This window comes from Prunus dulcis, chromosome 7, assembly GCF_902201215.1.
Source record: "Prunus dulcis chromosome 7, ALMONDv2, whole genome shotgun sequence".
In the NCBI taxonomy this organism is placed as follows: Eukaryota; Viridiplantae; Streptophyta; class Magnoliopsida; order Rosales; family Rosaceae; genus Prunus; species Prunus dulcis.
The window spans coordinates 16,219,333-16,234,758 of record NC_047656.1 but is presented as its reverse complement, the minus strand read 5'-3'; the positions used below and the strand labels follow the sequence as shown (position 1 = coordinate 16,234,758).

The following is a 15,426-nucleotide window of genomic DNA, read 5'->3' as shown; positions in this document are numbered from 1 at the left end:
CTTCAACTGTCAAATTAAAATTATGTTGCGGGACCCACCGCCACAAACGCCAAAAAAAACCAACAGTGCATCAGAGCAAAGCAAACTCTCTCACTCACTTACTCCATTTCCCACCAAACGCACTTTCTTCTTCGTCTTCCAAGATCTTCTCCTTCCACTGTTTCTCGATCCATTCGTTGTCTTCTTCTTTCCCCAATGCAAATCTTTCTAGGGTTCGAGAAAATTTCAAAGAGAGATGCTTACTGATCTCTGTAACTTCGTCGTCCTCCTTTTCTTTCTGTCAATCTTGGGCCTTCATAGCTGCCATGGCCGCATCTTCAGCTTCAAGATGCACCACCGCTTCTCCGACCCCGTCAAGGAGTGGTCGGCCGTCTCCGGGAAACTCTCGCCGGCCGACAACCTTCCGGCGAAGGGAAGCTTCGAGTACTACTCGGAATTGGCCCGCCGCGATCGCTTTCTTCGCGGCCGCAAGCTCGCCCAGAGCGACCAGAGCGACACTACTACTCCGCTAGCTTTCTCTGATGGCAACTCGACTTTTCGGATCAGCTCCTTGGGATTGTACGTTTCTTTGTGTTACTATCAATGCCTTTCTCTAAAGCTTCAATTTTGTTAACTAAATTCTTGGAGTTTAATTTAATTTATTTACATTTTATATTTGGGAGGTTTTTGTAGCCTGCATTACACCACGGTGCAATTGGGTACGCCGGGAATGAAGTTTATGGTGGCGCTTGATACAGGGAGTGATCTGTTTTGGGTGCCTTGTGAAGGCACAGCTTATGCTCCTGTAAGTATTGCACTCATTTATCATTTCCTATTCCTATCAGTTTTTGGACCTTTTCTTTTCTTTCTTTAATTATGTTAACAAAAGATAAGTTCTTTCTATTCCAATCCATGTGCACGTTCCAATTAGATGGTGGAACTGTTGATGAGAGTGTCATTTGAATTTGGTGTCTGTTTGATTTGCTTTTAATATGCCGACTTGTTTCAGTTTTATCAAGAAAATGTAACTTGTATTTGGGTTGGTCACACACCGGCATCTGATTTCAAGACTAATCAAATAATTAGCAAATGAAAACTTTGTATTCCTTTGTTTATCTATCTTTATAGAGTTGGCAGAGAGAAATCAAATTCTAAGTTATGCAGATTATGTCATATTAGTTGGACTGTAGGAAAATGTAGCTACTATCATTTTTGTATGCAAAAAGGGGTAGGCAGTTTAGAATGGCACTCTGAGATCTTGTTATGATTTTGGGTGTAAAGGACAAGAATGGTGATATCAATTTCCTGATGCATTCATCTATTACTCTTTCTGCTTTAGCAGTTAGTAAATACATATGATTTACCGTGGCAGGATTTTGAGGTTAGCAAATATGACCCTGAAGGGTCGTCAACAAGCAAAAGAGTTAGTTGCAACAACAGTTTGTGTGCACACCGTAATAGATGTATGGGTTCATTCAACAATTGCCCTTACATGGTCTCTTATGTCTCAGCTGAAACTTCTACTTCTGGGATATTGGTAGAGGATGTTCTCCACTTAAAAACAGAAGATAGTCATCGGGAACTTGTTGAGGCATACGTTACCTTTGGGTGAGCTCTGTCATCATAATTTTTGGACTTCTTTTTGTTCCTTTTGTTTTAGTCTCATGTAGGTAGCTGAAAATGCATTGTAAATTGTTCAGTTGTGGACAGGTGCAAAGTGGTTCTTTCCTGGATGCTGCAGCGCCTAATGGTTTGTTTGGGCTTGGTATGGAGAAGATTTCTGTTCCCAGCATTTTATCCCGGGAAGGCTTGACAGCCGATTCTTTTTCCATGTGTTTTGGACATGATGGGGTTGGGAGAATTAATTTTGGTGACAAGGGGAGTCCTGACCAGGAAGAGACCCCATTTAATGTCAACCCGTCACAGTAAGTGGTAACTTCTCAGATACTTGATGCTGATTTTTCATAATTAATTTTTCATGAAAGGAGGTTTTAACGTTGGTTTTATGTCATATAATGGGACGCATGTTACAGTCCAACCTATAACATTTCCGTAACTCAAATTCGAGTGGGGACAGATCTTATGGACATTGACTTCACAGCTCTTTTTGATTCTGGGACGTCTTTCACATACTTGGGTGACCCAACTTATACAAGGCTTTCAGAGAGTGTAAGCACTTAAGTGCTGTAAATAATTTTACTTCTTTATGTTATCAGACAGTCAATTGACAACACACGTCAGTATGTCGGACAAGAGAACACCATGTACACACACATGGACATACAACTCAATAGTTGATGCTTTATGAATTTTGCAGTTCAATTCACTGGCTCGAGATAAGCGTCGTCCACCTGACCCAAGGATCCCATTTGAATATTGTTATGATATGAGGTTTGTGTACTTATTTGTCTCCATTTCTAACTCCAGCTTAAAAATTTATTCTATTCCTAAAAAAATTCTTTCAATGTGCAGTTCTGATGCAAATGCTAGTTTTATACCTAGTCTAAGTTTAACCATGAAAGGTGGGAGCCAGTTCGCAGTCTATGATCCGATCATTGTCATCTCCACCCAGGTAATGCTTTGTTCTTTTGCCCCAGTTTTATTTGTTGTTTTGCCAAGAATGGTCATAAATATCTTGCTTGCTGTTGATTTGCAGAGCGAGCTGGTATATTGCCTGGCTGTTGTCAAGAGTACGCAACTAAATATAATTGGACGTAAGTATTTTGCATGGCAGTTGATTTTAATTCACAGTAAAGTGGCTGTGACTGCTCTAACTTTTGGACTAACTTAGCTGACCATTACTCAGTGTGTTGGGTTATTTTGTTGCCTGGTACTCCATAATGATACACCAAGGAGGCTTTCGTAACGAATCAGCTTCTTCCTCTCAGATCAATAGCCCACTTTAATCTAAATATCCTAGTTGCATTTGTTTTGCTATTACATGTTGGCTTATGCTTCAGTTATTGGTGTCTCTACAGAAAACTATATGACTGGCTACAATGTTGTATTTGACCGAGAGAAATTCGTTTTGGGCTGGAAGAAGTTTGACTGTAGGTGTTACTCTCATTTATTATGCACACAGCTATTCTCCATGCCCTGATGTATGAACTAATTGCATGACCAAATTTTTGGATCCCAATGCAGGTTATGACGTTGAGAACCATACTAGCTTGCCTTTTAAACTTAACTCTACCAATGTGCCTCCTGCTGTTGCTGTTGGACTAGGTAACCATTCTACTCCAGAATCAACGAAAAAGACCCGGAATAGTCAGACTTCAGCTGCATCTCTGCCTTACCATAGCCATTTTCCTCTGACTTGGTTTCGGTTTGTCATCCTTCTTTTCGTATTGTTATAGGCTATAGCTGTTATGCGGCCATCTTTTTTATCCGGTCATGCAGTTCCACAGGTTATAAGAATTTAGATCAAATCCTTTCATCGTGTATTAATGTAAATCCTCTCTAATCAGTCCCACTTATACTTCATGGTTGGGGGAATCTTGCAATACCTCTGTTCCTCAGCTCATGGGCAGGCCAGCTTTTTGCTCCTTGCCGTGGATAAATCTCACTTTCTCCATGTGAAATGCCTCAATTTCCCCCATAATGTTTAGCCTTTCATCATCTAGCATAGGCATCTTCACATTATTGTTGTAATTGAAAATTTCACAGGGATCAAGAGATCCTGTTCTTTGAATAGACAGTTACACAATATATGATACTACATGTTTCAGTCATTATAATGTCTAAAGATATCAAGCTCATATTATATGCATTTGGATGTCAGATTGTTATGTGAACACAAACCATTCGGTATTCTTTATCTTTTTAGTTACATTGGAGGGAATCGAACCCTTAATTTATCTTAATTTTAATCGCCCCGACCTCCCGCCTTTGGATTGCGGGAAGAGAGAGAGAGAGAGAGGACTTAGTCTGGTCTTTATCTTGGTCTATTTTTATGGTCCATCCATCATACACTGATGGCATTATTTGAACAAAGAGGACTTTGAGCTGTTCTTGGAATCTTCTTGTTCGTGCATTTTTATGCCATTAAACTAAGTTCCAGTTGCCCCACTGCATGCTAAATGGACTTGACCAAATGAAAAGCAAAATGAGTAGGAGAGTGATTGGTGGTAAAAGGATGACTCAGTCAGCCACACAAAGCAAAATGACAACTTTTTCAATTTCATTTTTGTTTCCGTTCTTTGGTATATTCCATACATTTTGGTTGAAGTGTCAAATTTGGAGAAGATGAAACTGAAATTTCCTTTGAAAAGATGGTGAAAGGTCTGAACCGTAGGAACCTTGGGTCATCCCATACCTTGACTTTTAAGTTTCTTCTTTCTTTTCTATTTCTTGGGTTCCTGAGTCCAAGTCAGAAGAATGGTTTCAATTGTCAAAGATAGTTTATATATAATTCCAAATGTTATTGCCCAGAAGCCTACCAAAATTCTACAAGTAGAAAATTGAAGCACCTATTGCGGCCCCTTTTTCATGGTGTTTATTTTGAAGCTCTATGTAAAAAACGAATCTTTAAATAATTTACCTACCACCACCTCAATTATTCATCTGCTTATTTGTACCCATAAAAAAAGGATTTTTCACAAATAAGTCTATTTTAACATGACATATTATACAAAAATCTTTATAGAGTCTAATTAGAAAATAACAAGTGACTAGTTTGTTATTCAATTCTAAATATTATTATTGGTTTCCAATACTAAAAAAATTGGGTTACTTATAATTATAATTAAATTGTGATGGTGGTTTGATACAATACTAAAAAATTCATGTGTTCTAGGTACCGTCCACACAATTTAATGGACAAAAATTTGGTCGTAGGATGATGTTGATCCAATGAGACATTAAATTGAAGGAGGAATTACGGTAAACCGATCCTTGAATACTATTCAATGCTTGATTTTCGACAAGTGGCTTGATGATAGTTGACATAGCGTGCGATTTATCCCACTCATTTCCAAGCTTAAGCTTTCCAATTATGACTTCGAAGTCAATGTGTTATAGCGTTTACCCAACTACCTCCAACTCCTCTTATTAATCACACTTTTCCTTTCACATCCTTTAACTTCAATGTTATTGTTTACTGGTCCCTGCATTTTCTTTTTTGGTGAGAACAAGTAGAATTTCATTAGTAAAGGGGTAATTATAAGATATGTACAAGAAGAACACACCTTAGATGGAGGTTTTTGCATACAATAAATTAGGAAAAATAAATCCAGCAAGATAGTGAATAATAACTATACAAATTCAAGCTAAGTTCACTCAGAGATGACAGATAGAGGATTAAGAAGACCCTTTACAGCACCAATGCTACAGAGAGATCACGAGAACAATTGATTATGCATTAACAGGGAACCAGAAGCACCAAAAGTGAAAAGAGCCTTACCGCTCAACATCCACTTGGCCAAAGAAGGCCATAACACCTCCAACATCCCACATGATCTCATTGCACCCAGTATGAAATATCCATCTAGATCTAGCAACTCTACCTCCTCAACATAAAGGATTTTAAAAGTCAGTCTAAAAAGACTGGGAATAAAACAAAACCCAATACAAAATTGGTGAGATGCAAAACCCATCATAAAATTGGGGAGGAAAATCTCTCTACAATATGACGGGGGAGAGAGTCACCCGATTTATTAGCTGAAGGGGTTGGTTCTAGGGAAAAATCCATGGAACCAAAAGGGGTTGCACAAAAGAGAGACCAAAAAGAAAGGAGAAGGGAGAAGGGTCTAGCAACTCCGACCCTGACCTTGCATTTTCGTGTTATTCGTTTATGGGTTAACTTATAAGTTCTTCACAAGGCATGGTGATGAATATTTAAATACTTCATCACATTTTCTTGATGTGTTTATTTCGTCATTTTACGGTATTTGTAAGTCCATATTCATGCATTTACACGCATTTAAGAGAATATTAACCATTAAATTAATCTAATAAATTTAAATAAGTCCACATAATCATAATTGTATTAAACCAAAAATAACCATTTGCACCTTATCATAACTATCCAATAACTTTGAAATAAATAATAATAAAAAATAAAAGTACCACAGCACCCTACCCCAAAAGGACAGCCATGGCTACCTCTCTCGCTCTTTCTCTATCTCTATCTCCCTCTCTCTCTCTCCCTCCCTCGATTTGGGATTACTGACTCTCAACAAGGCCTAGGAAGAGGTTTTATGAAATATGGATATTTTTAACAGAGCACTGCAATTAAATATGCAAATTCATAACTGAAAATCAATTGGCCACAAATACTGCATATGAAAATCTTATATGTGTCTGCCAACTATAGAACCTAGTATATAAATAAATAAATAAATAAAGTATGTGAGGAAAAGAGAGTGAGTGGCAGCTGCCATAGATGGCAGTGGTGTAGGGGGTTGAGTTGGGGTAGATGTGTTTTTTTTCCCTATGGGATATCTTTTTTTTTTTCTTCTTCAGAGTTATTGAATAAATATAATAAGGTATAAATGATTTAATACAATTATGATGATCTTGACTTGTTAAAGTTTATTAAATTAATTTAATGATTAATATTATTTTAAACGCATATAAATGCATATATACTAAATATATAAACTCGGAACCCTATCAATAAGTATTATAAACCTCGCTTATATGCATTTATTGGTTGAACCACGCGTCTTAGGTAGACAGGATGTTTTTTTTAATTAAAACATAAGTTATAATCCAAGATTTACCTTGGATCATGATTCACAATTTACCTTGGATCATGATCCATAATTAGGAGAAAAGAAATGGACGGTTAAAGCAATTCCCAACTTTCAAATATCATCCCAAGCTGAGAATACGGGAAAAATGGGACCCACTTACCCGCGATTTCGTCCAATACTGACCAAACTTAAACAACCAAACACCTCTCCGAGCTTGCCATCTCTCCCTCTCTCTTTCAACAATGACGACTTGGGCATGAGAACGCGTTGCCGCCCCAAAACCTCAACCACCATATAAACACATTTGCACGCATTTCACTGTTTCTAACTCATGCCCTCCAAAACCCAATTATCGAAAAGCTCTGCCTCTCACTCTGAATCAATAAAGCCATGGCCTTTACTTGCAGCAGAGCTTCTTCTTCTTCTTCTTTCACTGCCACGCGTCTTTTAGTGTCTGTTTTCATATTGGGTTGGGCTTCTCGGACCTGTTCGGGGTTCGGGTCATACGGGTTCGATATCCACCACCGGTTCTCGGATCCCGTCAAGGCAATTCTGGGTTCCGATGAGCTGCCAGAGAAGGGGAGTGCCGAATACTATGCTGCTATGGCGCACAGAGATCGCTTGATTCGAGGGCGTCATCTCTCCACCGCCGACGAAACGACGCCGCTTACTTTCGTTTATGGCAACGAAACTTATCAGATTGGTGCTTTTGGACAGTATGGGCTTTTTTCTATTTTTTAAAGTTCTCATATTTTTGTTGTTTTGGGTCATGTGGTCCTCACTTTTTCCAGCGTATAATTTTTATTTTGTTGTTGTTGTTGTTGTTGAATTTCAGTTTGCATTATGCGAATGTTTCTGTGGGGACACCAAGCACATCATACCTTGTGGCCTTAGACACGGGCAGTGATTTGCTCTGGTTGCCATGTGATTGTAGCAGTTGCGTGCGTGGCATAAAGTTCTCAAATGGAGTTGTAAGTGAGCTGAATTACTCAGTCTTTTTTTTCCTTGAATCTTATACAGCTTGGGAAATTGCTACCTTTTCTCTTGAAAATTTGGTTACTTGAAGTCTTTTGACTTGTAATTACTTCAAATGGACTTCAGTGTTATGTTGGTTTTTTTAATGTAAGGGCTAGGAGGAAGGATGACTTAAAAAGATTAAATGTGTCATTTTTTTGTTGTTGTGAAATTTGAACTGCAATAAATAAGTTCGAGTCCTTATCTTTAGGGTGAGAATTTCTTGATCAAGAAGGAATGAAAATGTAAAAAACTTCAAAATGTGCAACAAGATAACATTGTTTTCTTATACCGTAAAAAACTATTAAGCTGCTTCTTGCAGTATCCAAAACTTTCTACCAGACAGGTAAACATTGTTAGTGCCTTTGGTTCTATGAACATGCTCTGGTGGTTCATTTCATTGACAATTACTTTTTTGTATCCTTTTTATCAACCAGGTAAAAGAATTTGAAATCTACAGCCCTAATACGTCGTCAACAAGCAAAAAGGTTTCTTGCAACAGCACATATTGTGAACAAACACAACACTGCGCTTCAGCAGCTAGTGATTGTCATTACAAGATTGAGTATCTGTCGAATGACACCTCATCTACGGGGTTCCTGGTAGAGGATGTTTTGCACCTAACCACTGACGATGCGAAACAAAAAGATGTTAATGCACAGATTGGTTTTGGGTGGGTAATTTTTTCATTGCTTTGCCATTAAAAGGATATTTGAAATCTGCATTAGAGAGTATGATGTTTATATTATTCCTAGATATGCTAATTTTAACTTGTATAGGACACTTTTGATGTTGAGGTGCTACTCTATTGCAGTTGTGGTAAGGAGCAGACTGGAATATTTTTGGATGGTGCAGCTCCCAACGGTCTATTAGGGCTTGGTATGGATGATGTATCCATTCCTAGCATGTTAGCGAGCCAGGGGCTTGCTTCAAATTCTTTTTCCATGTGTTTCGGACTTGATGGATCTGGGAGAATTAGCTTTGGTGATAATGGAAGCTTAGACCAAGCAGAAACGCCATTCAATCTTAAAAATGGGCTTGCAAAGTAAGTGGCCCCTTTAAATATCCGTATGTTGATGACAAGTTTACTAGTTTCGCAAGCAAACTGCTTTGGCTTTGAATATCATGCAAGTTGTACTAATCTTCCCCTCTTGAACTTGTCACAGTCCAACTTACAACATTACCGTTACTCAATTAGCTATTGGAGAAAGTGTTACCGATCTTGAATTCTATGCGATTTTTGACTCTGGTACCTCATTTACATACCTAAATGATCCAGCTTACACAGAGATTACTGAGAATGTAAGTAGTTTCAGTTCATTGTTTCATAATGTTTTCTCGATTTTCTGATTTACTATATCAGTCCTTGTAATTGTTTCTCATTTTCCAGTTCAACAGCGCTCAAAAAAACAAGCAGCGTTCGAAGGATTCTAGCATCCCTTTTGAATACTGTTATGATATAAGGTTATATTTCTATCAAACGATAAAAACTTTGTTTCAATTCTCTCTTTTCCGAACCCACAGGCACTGACTTAAGCTTATGCGCAGTCCAAATCAAACAGTGAACTTGACGCTGAAAGGTGGAAAGCAATATTCTCTGCGTGATCCGCTTGTGGTTTTTGCTAATGAAGTAAGTTTCTACTTTTAGCATGTCTATTTTTCCTGGTCCTGCAGCATGTCATGCTAAACTTTCCTTTTCTGATCCCCAGGATGGAACACCAATTCTTTATTGCCTGGGCATCGTCAAAAGTGGAGATGTAAATATCATTGGACGTAAGCATCCATCTCTTTCTAAATAACTTTTGATTATCTTTCAAGTTAAGGTTGTTTTTTTCTCTGTATTCCAAATGGTACGATAGTATGCGATTCTGAGAATTGTCAAACCCTGATTAAGATACTGCTTGAAGAAATCCAACACCCTTAAAAGAGATATTTTAACGATCACTGGCATTCAAATATATTAGTTCATGTTTGAATTAACTTTTGCTCACAATGTGGATTTTTTCGTGCAGAAAACTTCATGACGGGATATCGTGTAATTTTTGACCGTGAGAGGATGGTATTGGGTTGGAAGGAGTCCGATTGTGAGTCCTAATTCTACCATTTTTGAATGAAATTTGGCAAACAAATTTTCTTCATGATCTTTTGCAGTGACAGTAAGATCCTTTTTTCAAATTTTTTTTTTTCAGGTTATAATGTTGAGGACACCGTCACTCTTCCTGTCACTAAATCCAAATCTCCGGCCGCATCCCCTAGCTCTACAATCAATCCGGAAGCCACAGCAGGGAGTACCAACACTTCTCATATACCACCATCAAATCATTCACCCAAGTTGAACTCCTTTGCGTGTGCACTCACCATGGTTCTTTTTGCATGCTTTGCCATAGTTTGATTATTCTTTCTTGGTGCTGAGGTTTTCTCAGCCCCGTATCATATGTATCCATAGGCATTTGTTTGAGGTAGACTATAGAGAAAATTGGAAGACGTCGACTTCCTATTTTTGGTACACAATTTATACTGATACAAACATGGGGTTGTACATATGATTTTAGTTATGACCATAGGGAACAAATAAATTTTTTTTCCTACAGAAATAAATAAATATCGTTTTTGGTCTCTTATTTAACGTGCTAATCATTTTCAACCAATGGAAGTACGAATAAGAAAAACAAAATTTTTCAGGCAGTCTTATATGTATAACAATGGAAATTGAACCAAAACTCACATTTACCTTCACCAAAAACAAACATAACAACAACAAAAAAAGAACTGTCTTCTACAGAGAATAAATTTAGTTCCTAAAGCCAACGCCTAGATTTTTTTAAATAAAAACCTTCACAGTTGACAATAATCTTCTATTTGAAGAAAAAGATTATGACAACAATTAGAACAACAACAACTCAACTGTCTCAGGAGTCAGACCGAGCAGGCATGGTTGGTTATGGCCTCCACCCCTTCAAAGATCCATTCATTTGGATGATGTTTCAGGCAGCAATAAGACTCCTTTCAATTTTAACAATGCTTTCATTTTCGTTAAGCTTTGGTCTTTTTCTTTTTCTTAACTGGTTCAACCAAGCTTGGGGCCTCCTGCTTATCTTTCTTTTCCTTTCTCCCTTTGGATGGCAAATTTTCTTGTTTCTTTGACATCTTACCATCAAAGGGGTTGGCTTTCATCTTTATTGATCTGATTAATGACGATTTCTCTATCTTTGACCGCAAGACATCAGATTTTACTTCCCTTTCTACCACTTCTTCTTGGTCACCCTTCTGCTGTCTCAATGCCAACTGCCGAGCATAAGCTGCACTCCTGCAACAACGAACCACAAATGTATATAACATGACAGTCAATAAGTGAAGTGGCACATATTAGGGCAACTATTGGAGCCATCTTTTGGAAGTATGGAAAACAAAGGAGAGCAATAATTTGTATTTTGTTAAGATATCAACATATATGATAGAAACAAATGTTTTGTCAAATAATAAGTAAAACAAGAGGTAGATACCTTTTGAACTGTGGATCTGTTGGATCCATAGCAAAACGGGGAGATGTGAAGAGGGCTGAAAACCGTGGATCTTCATAATCAACAGCTGGTATATTGTCCTCTTCTTGAACTTCTTTACCCTTCTTTCCCTTAGTCTTTTTACGTTTCAAATTGTAGCCCTTAAGACCTGTATCTGCTCCCTTGTCATCAGCAAGCAATAACTCCAGCTCGTTTCTGCTTGCTTCTGCTTCCCTATCCGTATCTTGGTTTCCTTTATCTCCTTTTTTACCTTTACCTTGAGAACCCTTTTTACTTTTTTTGACTGAAGGCTCTTCAATAAAGAAATCATCTGCATCTTCTGTTACCTCTCGATCAGTGTCGCTACCCTCATCCTCTGATGAATCCTTAGATCTGTTTTTACTAGCCTTCTTTTTCTCACGTCTTTTTCTGAGATAGGCCTCCCAAACTGTTTCTGATTCCTTATCTCTCTTTTCTTGAATGCGCTTGCTTATATCCTCTAAGCCAGTATTAAATGTGATCTCCATGTCCTTGTCATCGTCTTCACCTTCACCATCTCCATCTGAAGCATCTCCCTCTCCATTTCCAGACAGGATTAAAGTGCGGTACAAATCTCGTTTTTTACTCTTTTTATCAGACTTGTCCTCTGTAGCATCATCATTCTCATCCTCATCACTTTCACTCTCATCAGATGCCAAAAACTCCTTCAGCTCCAATTCAGAAAGCTAGAAACAAACCAAAGATCATATCAGCTAGAAGCAAAAAGTACATGAAGTAGTTACTTTATATTCTTTTTATACAAATTTGGAGTTGATAGTTCTTCAGTTGCTCTTCCCATCATCTTTGCAATTCCTATTGTTCATTCAGATCAATGTAACATAATGCCCATTCAGATAAGTGTAGCAAATGTTTATTCAGGTCCTCAAGCATGGAGCAAGATATGAACCCTACTAACAAATTACATAAAATGCAAGCATTTATACCACTCAGATAAAATCTACTGACCTGATCGTCAGTGAATTTCCGTTTCAGGGTCTTACGTCCTGGGTCATCCTCATCCCAAGAAATATCAATTTTACTCTGTTGCAGAGCTTGAGTCTGGAAATCCAAACCCACATAGTTTGCAGGTACCTAACAAAAGCCAAAGACTTCACAATCACTGCTACATTTTACAGAAAAAATTCAATTCATTTCCTTTTGTTAAAAAAAAAGTTTCAGACTCCATAAAGAAGCATGAAGAGCCATCATTTGCACATAATCCCTACTTCGCTTACTCCAGACAGATTAGCATATAAAAATCTATTGCTCAAACTCTATAGAAACTTATAAGTAAATGGTTGGAACATATACCTCTGTTGCAACGTCACGGGGTGGGTGTTGAAATTCCATTGAATCAGGGATAAACCTTAAATCAAGTTTATTTGATGACCGTTCAAACTCAACTCCATCACAATTTTTGTAAAGGTAATCTGCTGTGGCACTTGAGTCACATTCCACTACAGCATAATAGTACCTAAGAAAAAATAAGGTATATATAAGTAAACATATAATTTAAAAACATACAACAAACAATAACTATGAAATAAGCACAATTAACCACCTGAGCTTGCTTATCTCATAAGCACGCAATTTCTGAGCATCAAGCTCATCATCATCGTCGTCCTCATCTTCATCACTTTTCTCATTTTCATCATCAAATAGGCCAACAGGACCATGAAGTTCTTCCTCTTTCATACGCTGGAGTCCAAACTCAGATGGATAGACAGCCACAGACTTCATTTCTCCATCTTTTGGGAGAAAAGACCTCAACACCGCATACAGGTCAACAGCCTACACAAAAAGCAACAAAACACTCAGTTACCAGCAAATCTCCACAAAGAGGAAGCTTACACAAAAATTAACAGTCTTCAACTCAAAAGACTCTTACTCAAACAACTTAACACAAAGTATATTATATGACAATTCATTTGGTACTCATATTTCTTCGAATAATAAGAGTGCTCAGTACTGACAACACAATCTCCATCTCCAGACCGAATTACAGAAAACTAACAAATTTAAATTTTGATGCTTTTACTATGTGCCACTTGAATACACATATAATGAAAATGAATTCGATGCCAAGCTTAAAAAATGCATACCTTAACATGCCTCCAATCCAGGTTAACAATAGCAAGCCTGTGAGTTTCCTTATCAATTTCTGGTACATCTTCCGCCTGCCCGCACAAAGAAGAATCAAGTAACCAAAATTAACCAACATTTTCTACTCAATGATCTCTTTTCTTCCAAATTTAAACTAATTAAATCTTAATAATAATAAATACCTCCATTCCAGGCTCACCGTCCTCGAAAACCACTTCTTCTTCTTCATATTCATCATCCGTGTCTGTGTCCGTCGTCGTATCCGAGTCACCACTCGCCACGTCATCCTCCGATTCCTCTCCACCGAGTTCCTCCAACTCCTCACTCTCTTCTTCTACCTCTTCCTCAATATTTTTCTCCTTCTTTTTCACTTCGGAATTGACCTTATCTTCGTCCTCTTCGATTTTATAGTAATGGCGCAGCGAATTCCCTTGGTCGAGCTTCTTCGGCTTGCCTCGCTTGTCTAGCGGGACCGAGGACGAGCCGAATCGCTTGTCCGAGAACATGCGATCGAATCGCGAGTCGATCTCCACCTTCGCCTTGTGCTTCGGAACGTTCTGGAACCTAGGGTCCCAGTGTACGGACGAAAACCGAGAGTCAGTGATGAGGTTCTCATCGCTGCCTTTGGATTTTTCATTCTTATTCTTGCTCTTCTTGTTCTTCTTATTGGATCCCATGGTCTAGGCTAAGCTTTCGCCGTTGCTCGGTTTCAGTTCAGTGGTGTGGTGGCGTTGCAGGGGCTTAACGTTCTTCTTCTTCCTTAGGGTTTAACATCGCGGGTTTTTTTTCCAACAAAAATTAGAAACAGTTCTGAGGTGGACCTTGGATACCTGCTGAGCCCAATGTCATATAAGCCCAACTCTAAATTCTCTTTATAGTTGAAGCCCAACTCCAACTCCAAATTCTAAGTTTTCCTTTGTCTTTCTCTAGTTGTCCGTTGTTGATGCATTATATACAATATTAAAATTCATTAGTTGATTGTGTTAAGATGAATGGTTCACGTTCATAATCTAAGCATTTGACAATTTGGCACAAGTTTTGTTTAAGGTTTCCAAATATTTTTCTATGAGAACACAATTCAATCTCTAACTTGACCCAAGAGAGGCCAGGAGGTATGTTTTTATTTATTCAAGTTCATTTGGTCAATGGTTGATTATGTTTGCCATTTAAGATAAGCCTGCAAGACTGCTACAGAAAAAAACAGTTTCTGCCGGTTTACTACTATTAAATATATATTCATATAAGCGTGTGACTAAACTCAACCCACCAAACCAGATAAACCCTAACTAATTTGGATGGTATATAATAATTGGATTAAGTTTGGCACAAGTTGTTAGGATTTCTACTAACCTCTAGGCCCTAGTTTTATAGCCTGCTGTACATCAAGCCTCAAAATTATAAAATATAGTCAAATCTCCGTTGACCAAAATGCTGCAACCAATCATGCCAGACTTAAAGGATTTCTGGGAATTAGGTTGGCTAAGTAATCCAGCATTCACCTAAAGTACCCTTAATTGTATTATAAGAAAATGAAAAGATTTTGGGGGCATGGTTGTTGGGGGCAACTGAAGTTAGTTAATTATGTCTGGAACATGACGATCTGAGGCTCACGTACAAATTAGCAAGCATGAATGAATGAGATAAGCCAGCACCCACTATAACTAATAAAGCATGAGACTTTGAGAGCAAACTTGACCATAAAAATAACAACTTTTGATTGCTCAACCCTACCCACTTCAGATCAGAGACGTTCCTTTTTCTGCTAAAGCAGCAGAATTATTGGTTCTCTTTGTTTCACATCAAGAGTTGAAAAACAGGATTTAATAATACAGAAATTCTCCTATATGTACGTCCAAATGTTATATATTTATATATATATATATATGAAAGAGAGAACTGTTTGCTATAACTTGCTGATGCATGCATAGCCTTTAAAAAAAGGGAAGATACTGAATTAGGAGCACCTACCATACCATGCAGAAGCGTTTTATAATTGAGTTTTTAATTTGAGAATATTTGTTGTAATTGTTGGAATGGAACAATGCTCCCAATGCAGAATCTTCTGCTTCTTTTTGGTATTGAGAATCCTCTCTGTT

General features: G+C 37.9%; 3 protein-coding genes across 5 annotated transcripts; 2 read left to right on the top strand and 1 right to left on the bottom strand.

Annotated features, from left to right (window-relative positions):
* Positions 1–95: 95 nt before the first annotated feature.
* Positions 96–3,739, top strand: LOC117636159 (aspartyl protease family protein 1). 3 transcript variants are annotated; one of them, XM_034370638.1, is made up of 11 exons: positions 102–558; positions 673–784; positions 1,352–1,587; positions 1,680–1,904; positions 2,013–2,148; positions 2,297–2,370; positions 2,452–2,551; positions 2,636–2,693; positions 2,958–3,029; positions 3,124–3,204; positions 3,336–3,739. In XM_034370638.1, exons 1-11 carry the CDS (start codon positions 236–238, stop codon positions 3,440–3,442), a joined length of 1,524 nt encoding a protein of 507 aa, XP_034226529.1. In that variant the 5' UTR covers positions 102–235; the 3' UTR covers positions 3,443–3,739. The 3 variants fall into 3 exon arrangements, with proteins under 3 accessions (XP_034226530.1, XP_034226529.1, XP_034226531.1); XM_034370639.1 differs by having other exon boundaries at positions 96–558; positions 3,124–3,739; XM_034370640.1 differs by lacking the exon at positions 3,336–3,739 and having other exon boundaries at positions 2,958–3,033; positions 3,124–3,235.
* A 3,110-nt stretch (positions 3,740–6,849) lies between these two features.
* On the top strand, positions 6,850–10,309 carry LOC117633954 (aspartyl protease family protein 1-like). Its single transcript, XM_034367828.1, has 10 exons — positions 6,850–7,390; positions 7,510–7,645; positions 8,126–8,361; positions 8,503–8,733; positions 8,855–8,990; positions 9,079–9,152; positions 9,237–9,318; positions 9,398–9,461; positions 9,701–9,772; positions 9,878–10,309. The coding sequence occupies exons 1-10, from the start codon at positions 7,065–7,067 to the stop codon at positions 10,078–10,080; spliced, it is 1,560 nt and encodes a 519-aa protein (XP_034223719.1). The 5' UTR covers positions 6,850–7,064; the 3' UTR covers positions 10,081–10,309.
* A 67-nt stretch (positions 10,310–10,376) lies between these two features.
* LOC117633953 (pre-rRNA-processing protein esf1) lies at positions 10,377–14,154 on the bottom strand. The gene is made up of 7 exons (XM_034367827.1): positions 13,513–14,154; positions 13,330–13,404; positions 12,789–13,018; positions 12,539–12,701; positions 12,194–12,319; positions 11,192–11,913; positions 10,377–10,995 (listed from the first exon to the last, which is right to left on the bottom strand). The coding sequence occupies exons 1-7, from the start codon at positions 14,005–14,007 to the stop codon at positions 10,722–10,724; spliced, it is 2,085 nt and encodes a 694-aa protein (XP_034223718.1). The 5' UTR covers positions 14,008–14,154; the 3' UTR covers positions 10,377–10,721.
* Positions 14,155–15,426: the final 1,272 nt, after the last annotated feature.

Excerpts from the sequence above, each read along its gene's own strand:
- LOC117636159 (XM_034370639.1), top strand. The coding sequence starts at position 236 with ATGCTTACTGATCTCTGTAACTTCGTCGTCCTCCTTTTCTTTCTGTCA. Across the intron at positions 785-1,351 it reads AAGGCACAGCTTATGCTCCT|GATTTTGAGGTTAGCAAATA; the intron begins GTAAGTATTGCA and ends TTACCGTGGCAG. Across the intron at positions 1,588-1,679 it reads GAGGCATACGTTACCTTTGG|TTGTGGACAGGTGCAAAGTG; the intron begins GTGAGCTCTGTC and ends TAAATTGTTCAG.
- LOC117633954 (XM_034367828.1), top strand. The coding sequence starts at position 7,065 with ATGGCCTTTACTTGCAGCAGAGCTTCTTCTTCTTCTTCTTTCACTGCC. Across the intron at positions 9,153-9,236 it reads GAATACTGTTATGATATAAG|TCCAAATCAAACAGTGAACT; the intron begins GTTATATTTCTA and ends GCTTATGCGCAG. Across the intron at positions 9,462-9,700 it reads AGATGTAAATATCATTGGAC|AAAACTTCATGACGGGATAT; the intron begins GTAAGCATCCAT and ends TTTTTCGTGCAG.
- LOC117633953 (XM_034367827.1), bottom strand. The coding sequence starts at position 14,007 with ATGGGATCCAATAAGAAGAACAAGAAGAGCAAGAATAAGAATGAAAAA. Across the intron at positions 13,019-13,329 it reads TGGATTGGAGGCATGTTAAG|GCTGTTGACCTGTATGCGGT; the intron begins GTATGCATTTTT and ends CTTTTTGTGTAG. Across the intron at positions 10,996-11,191 it reads ACAGATCCACAGTTCAAAAG|GAGTGCAGCTTATGCTCGGC; the intron begins GTATCTACCTCT and ends TCGTTGTTGCAG.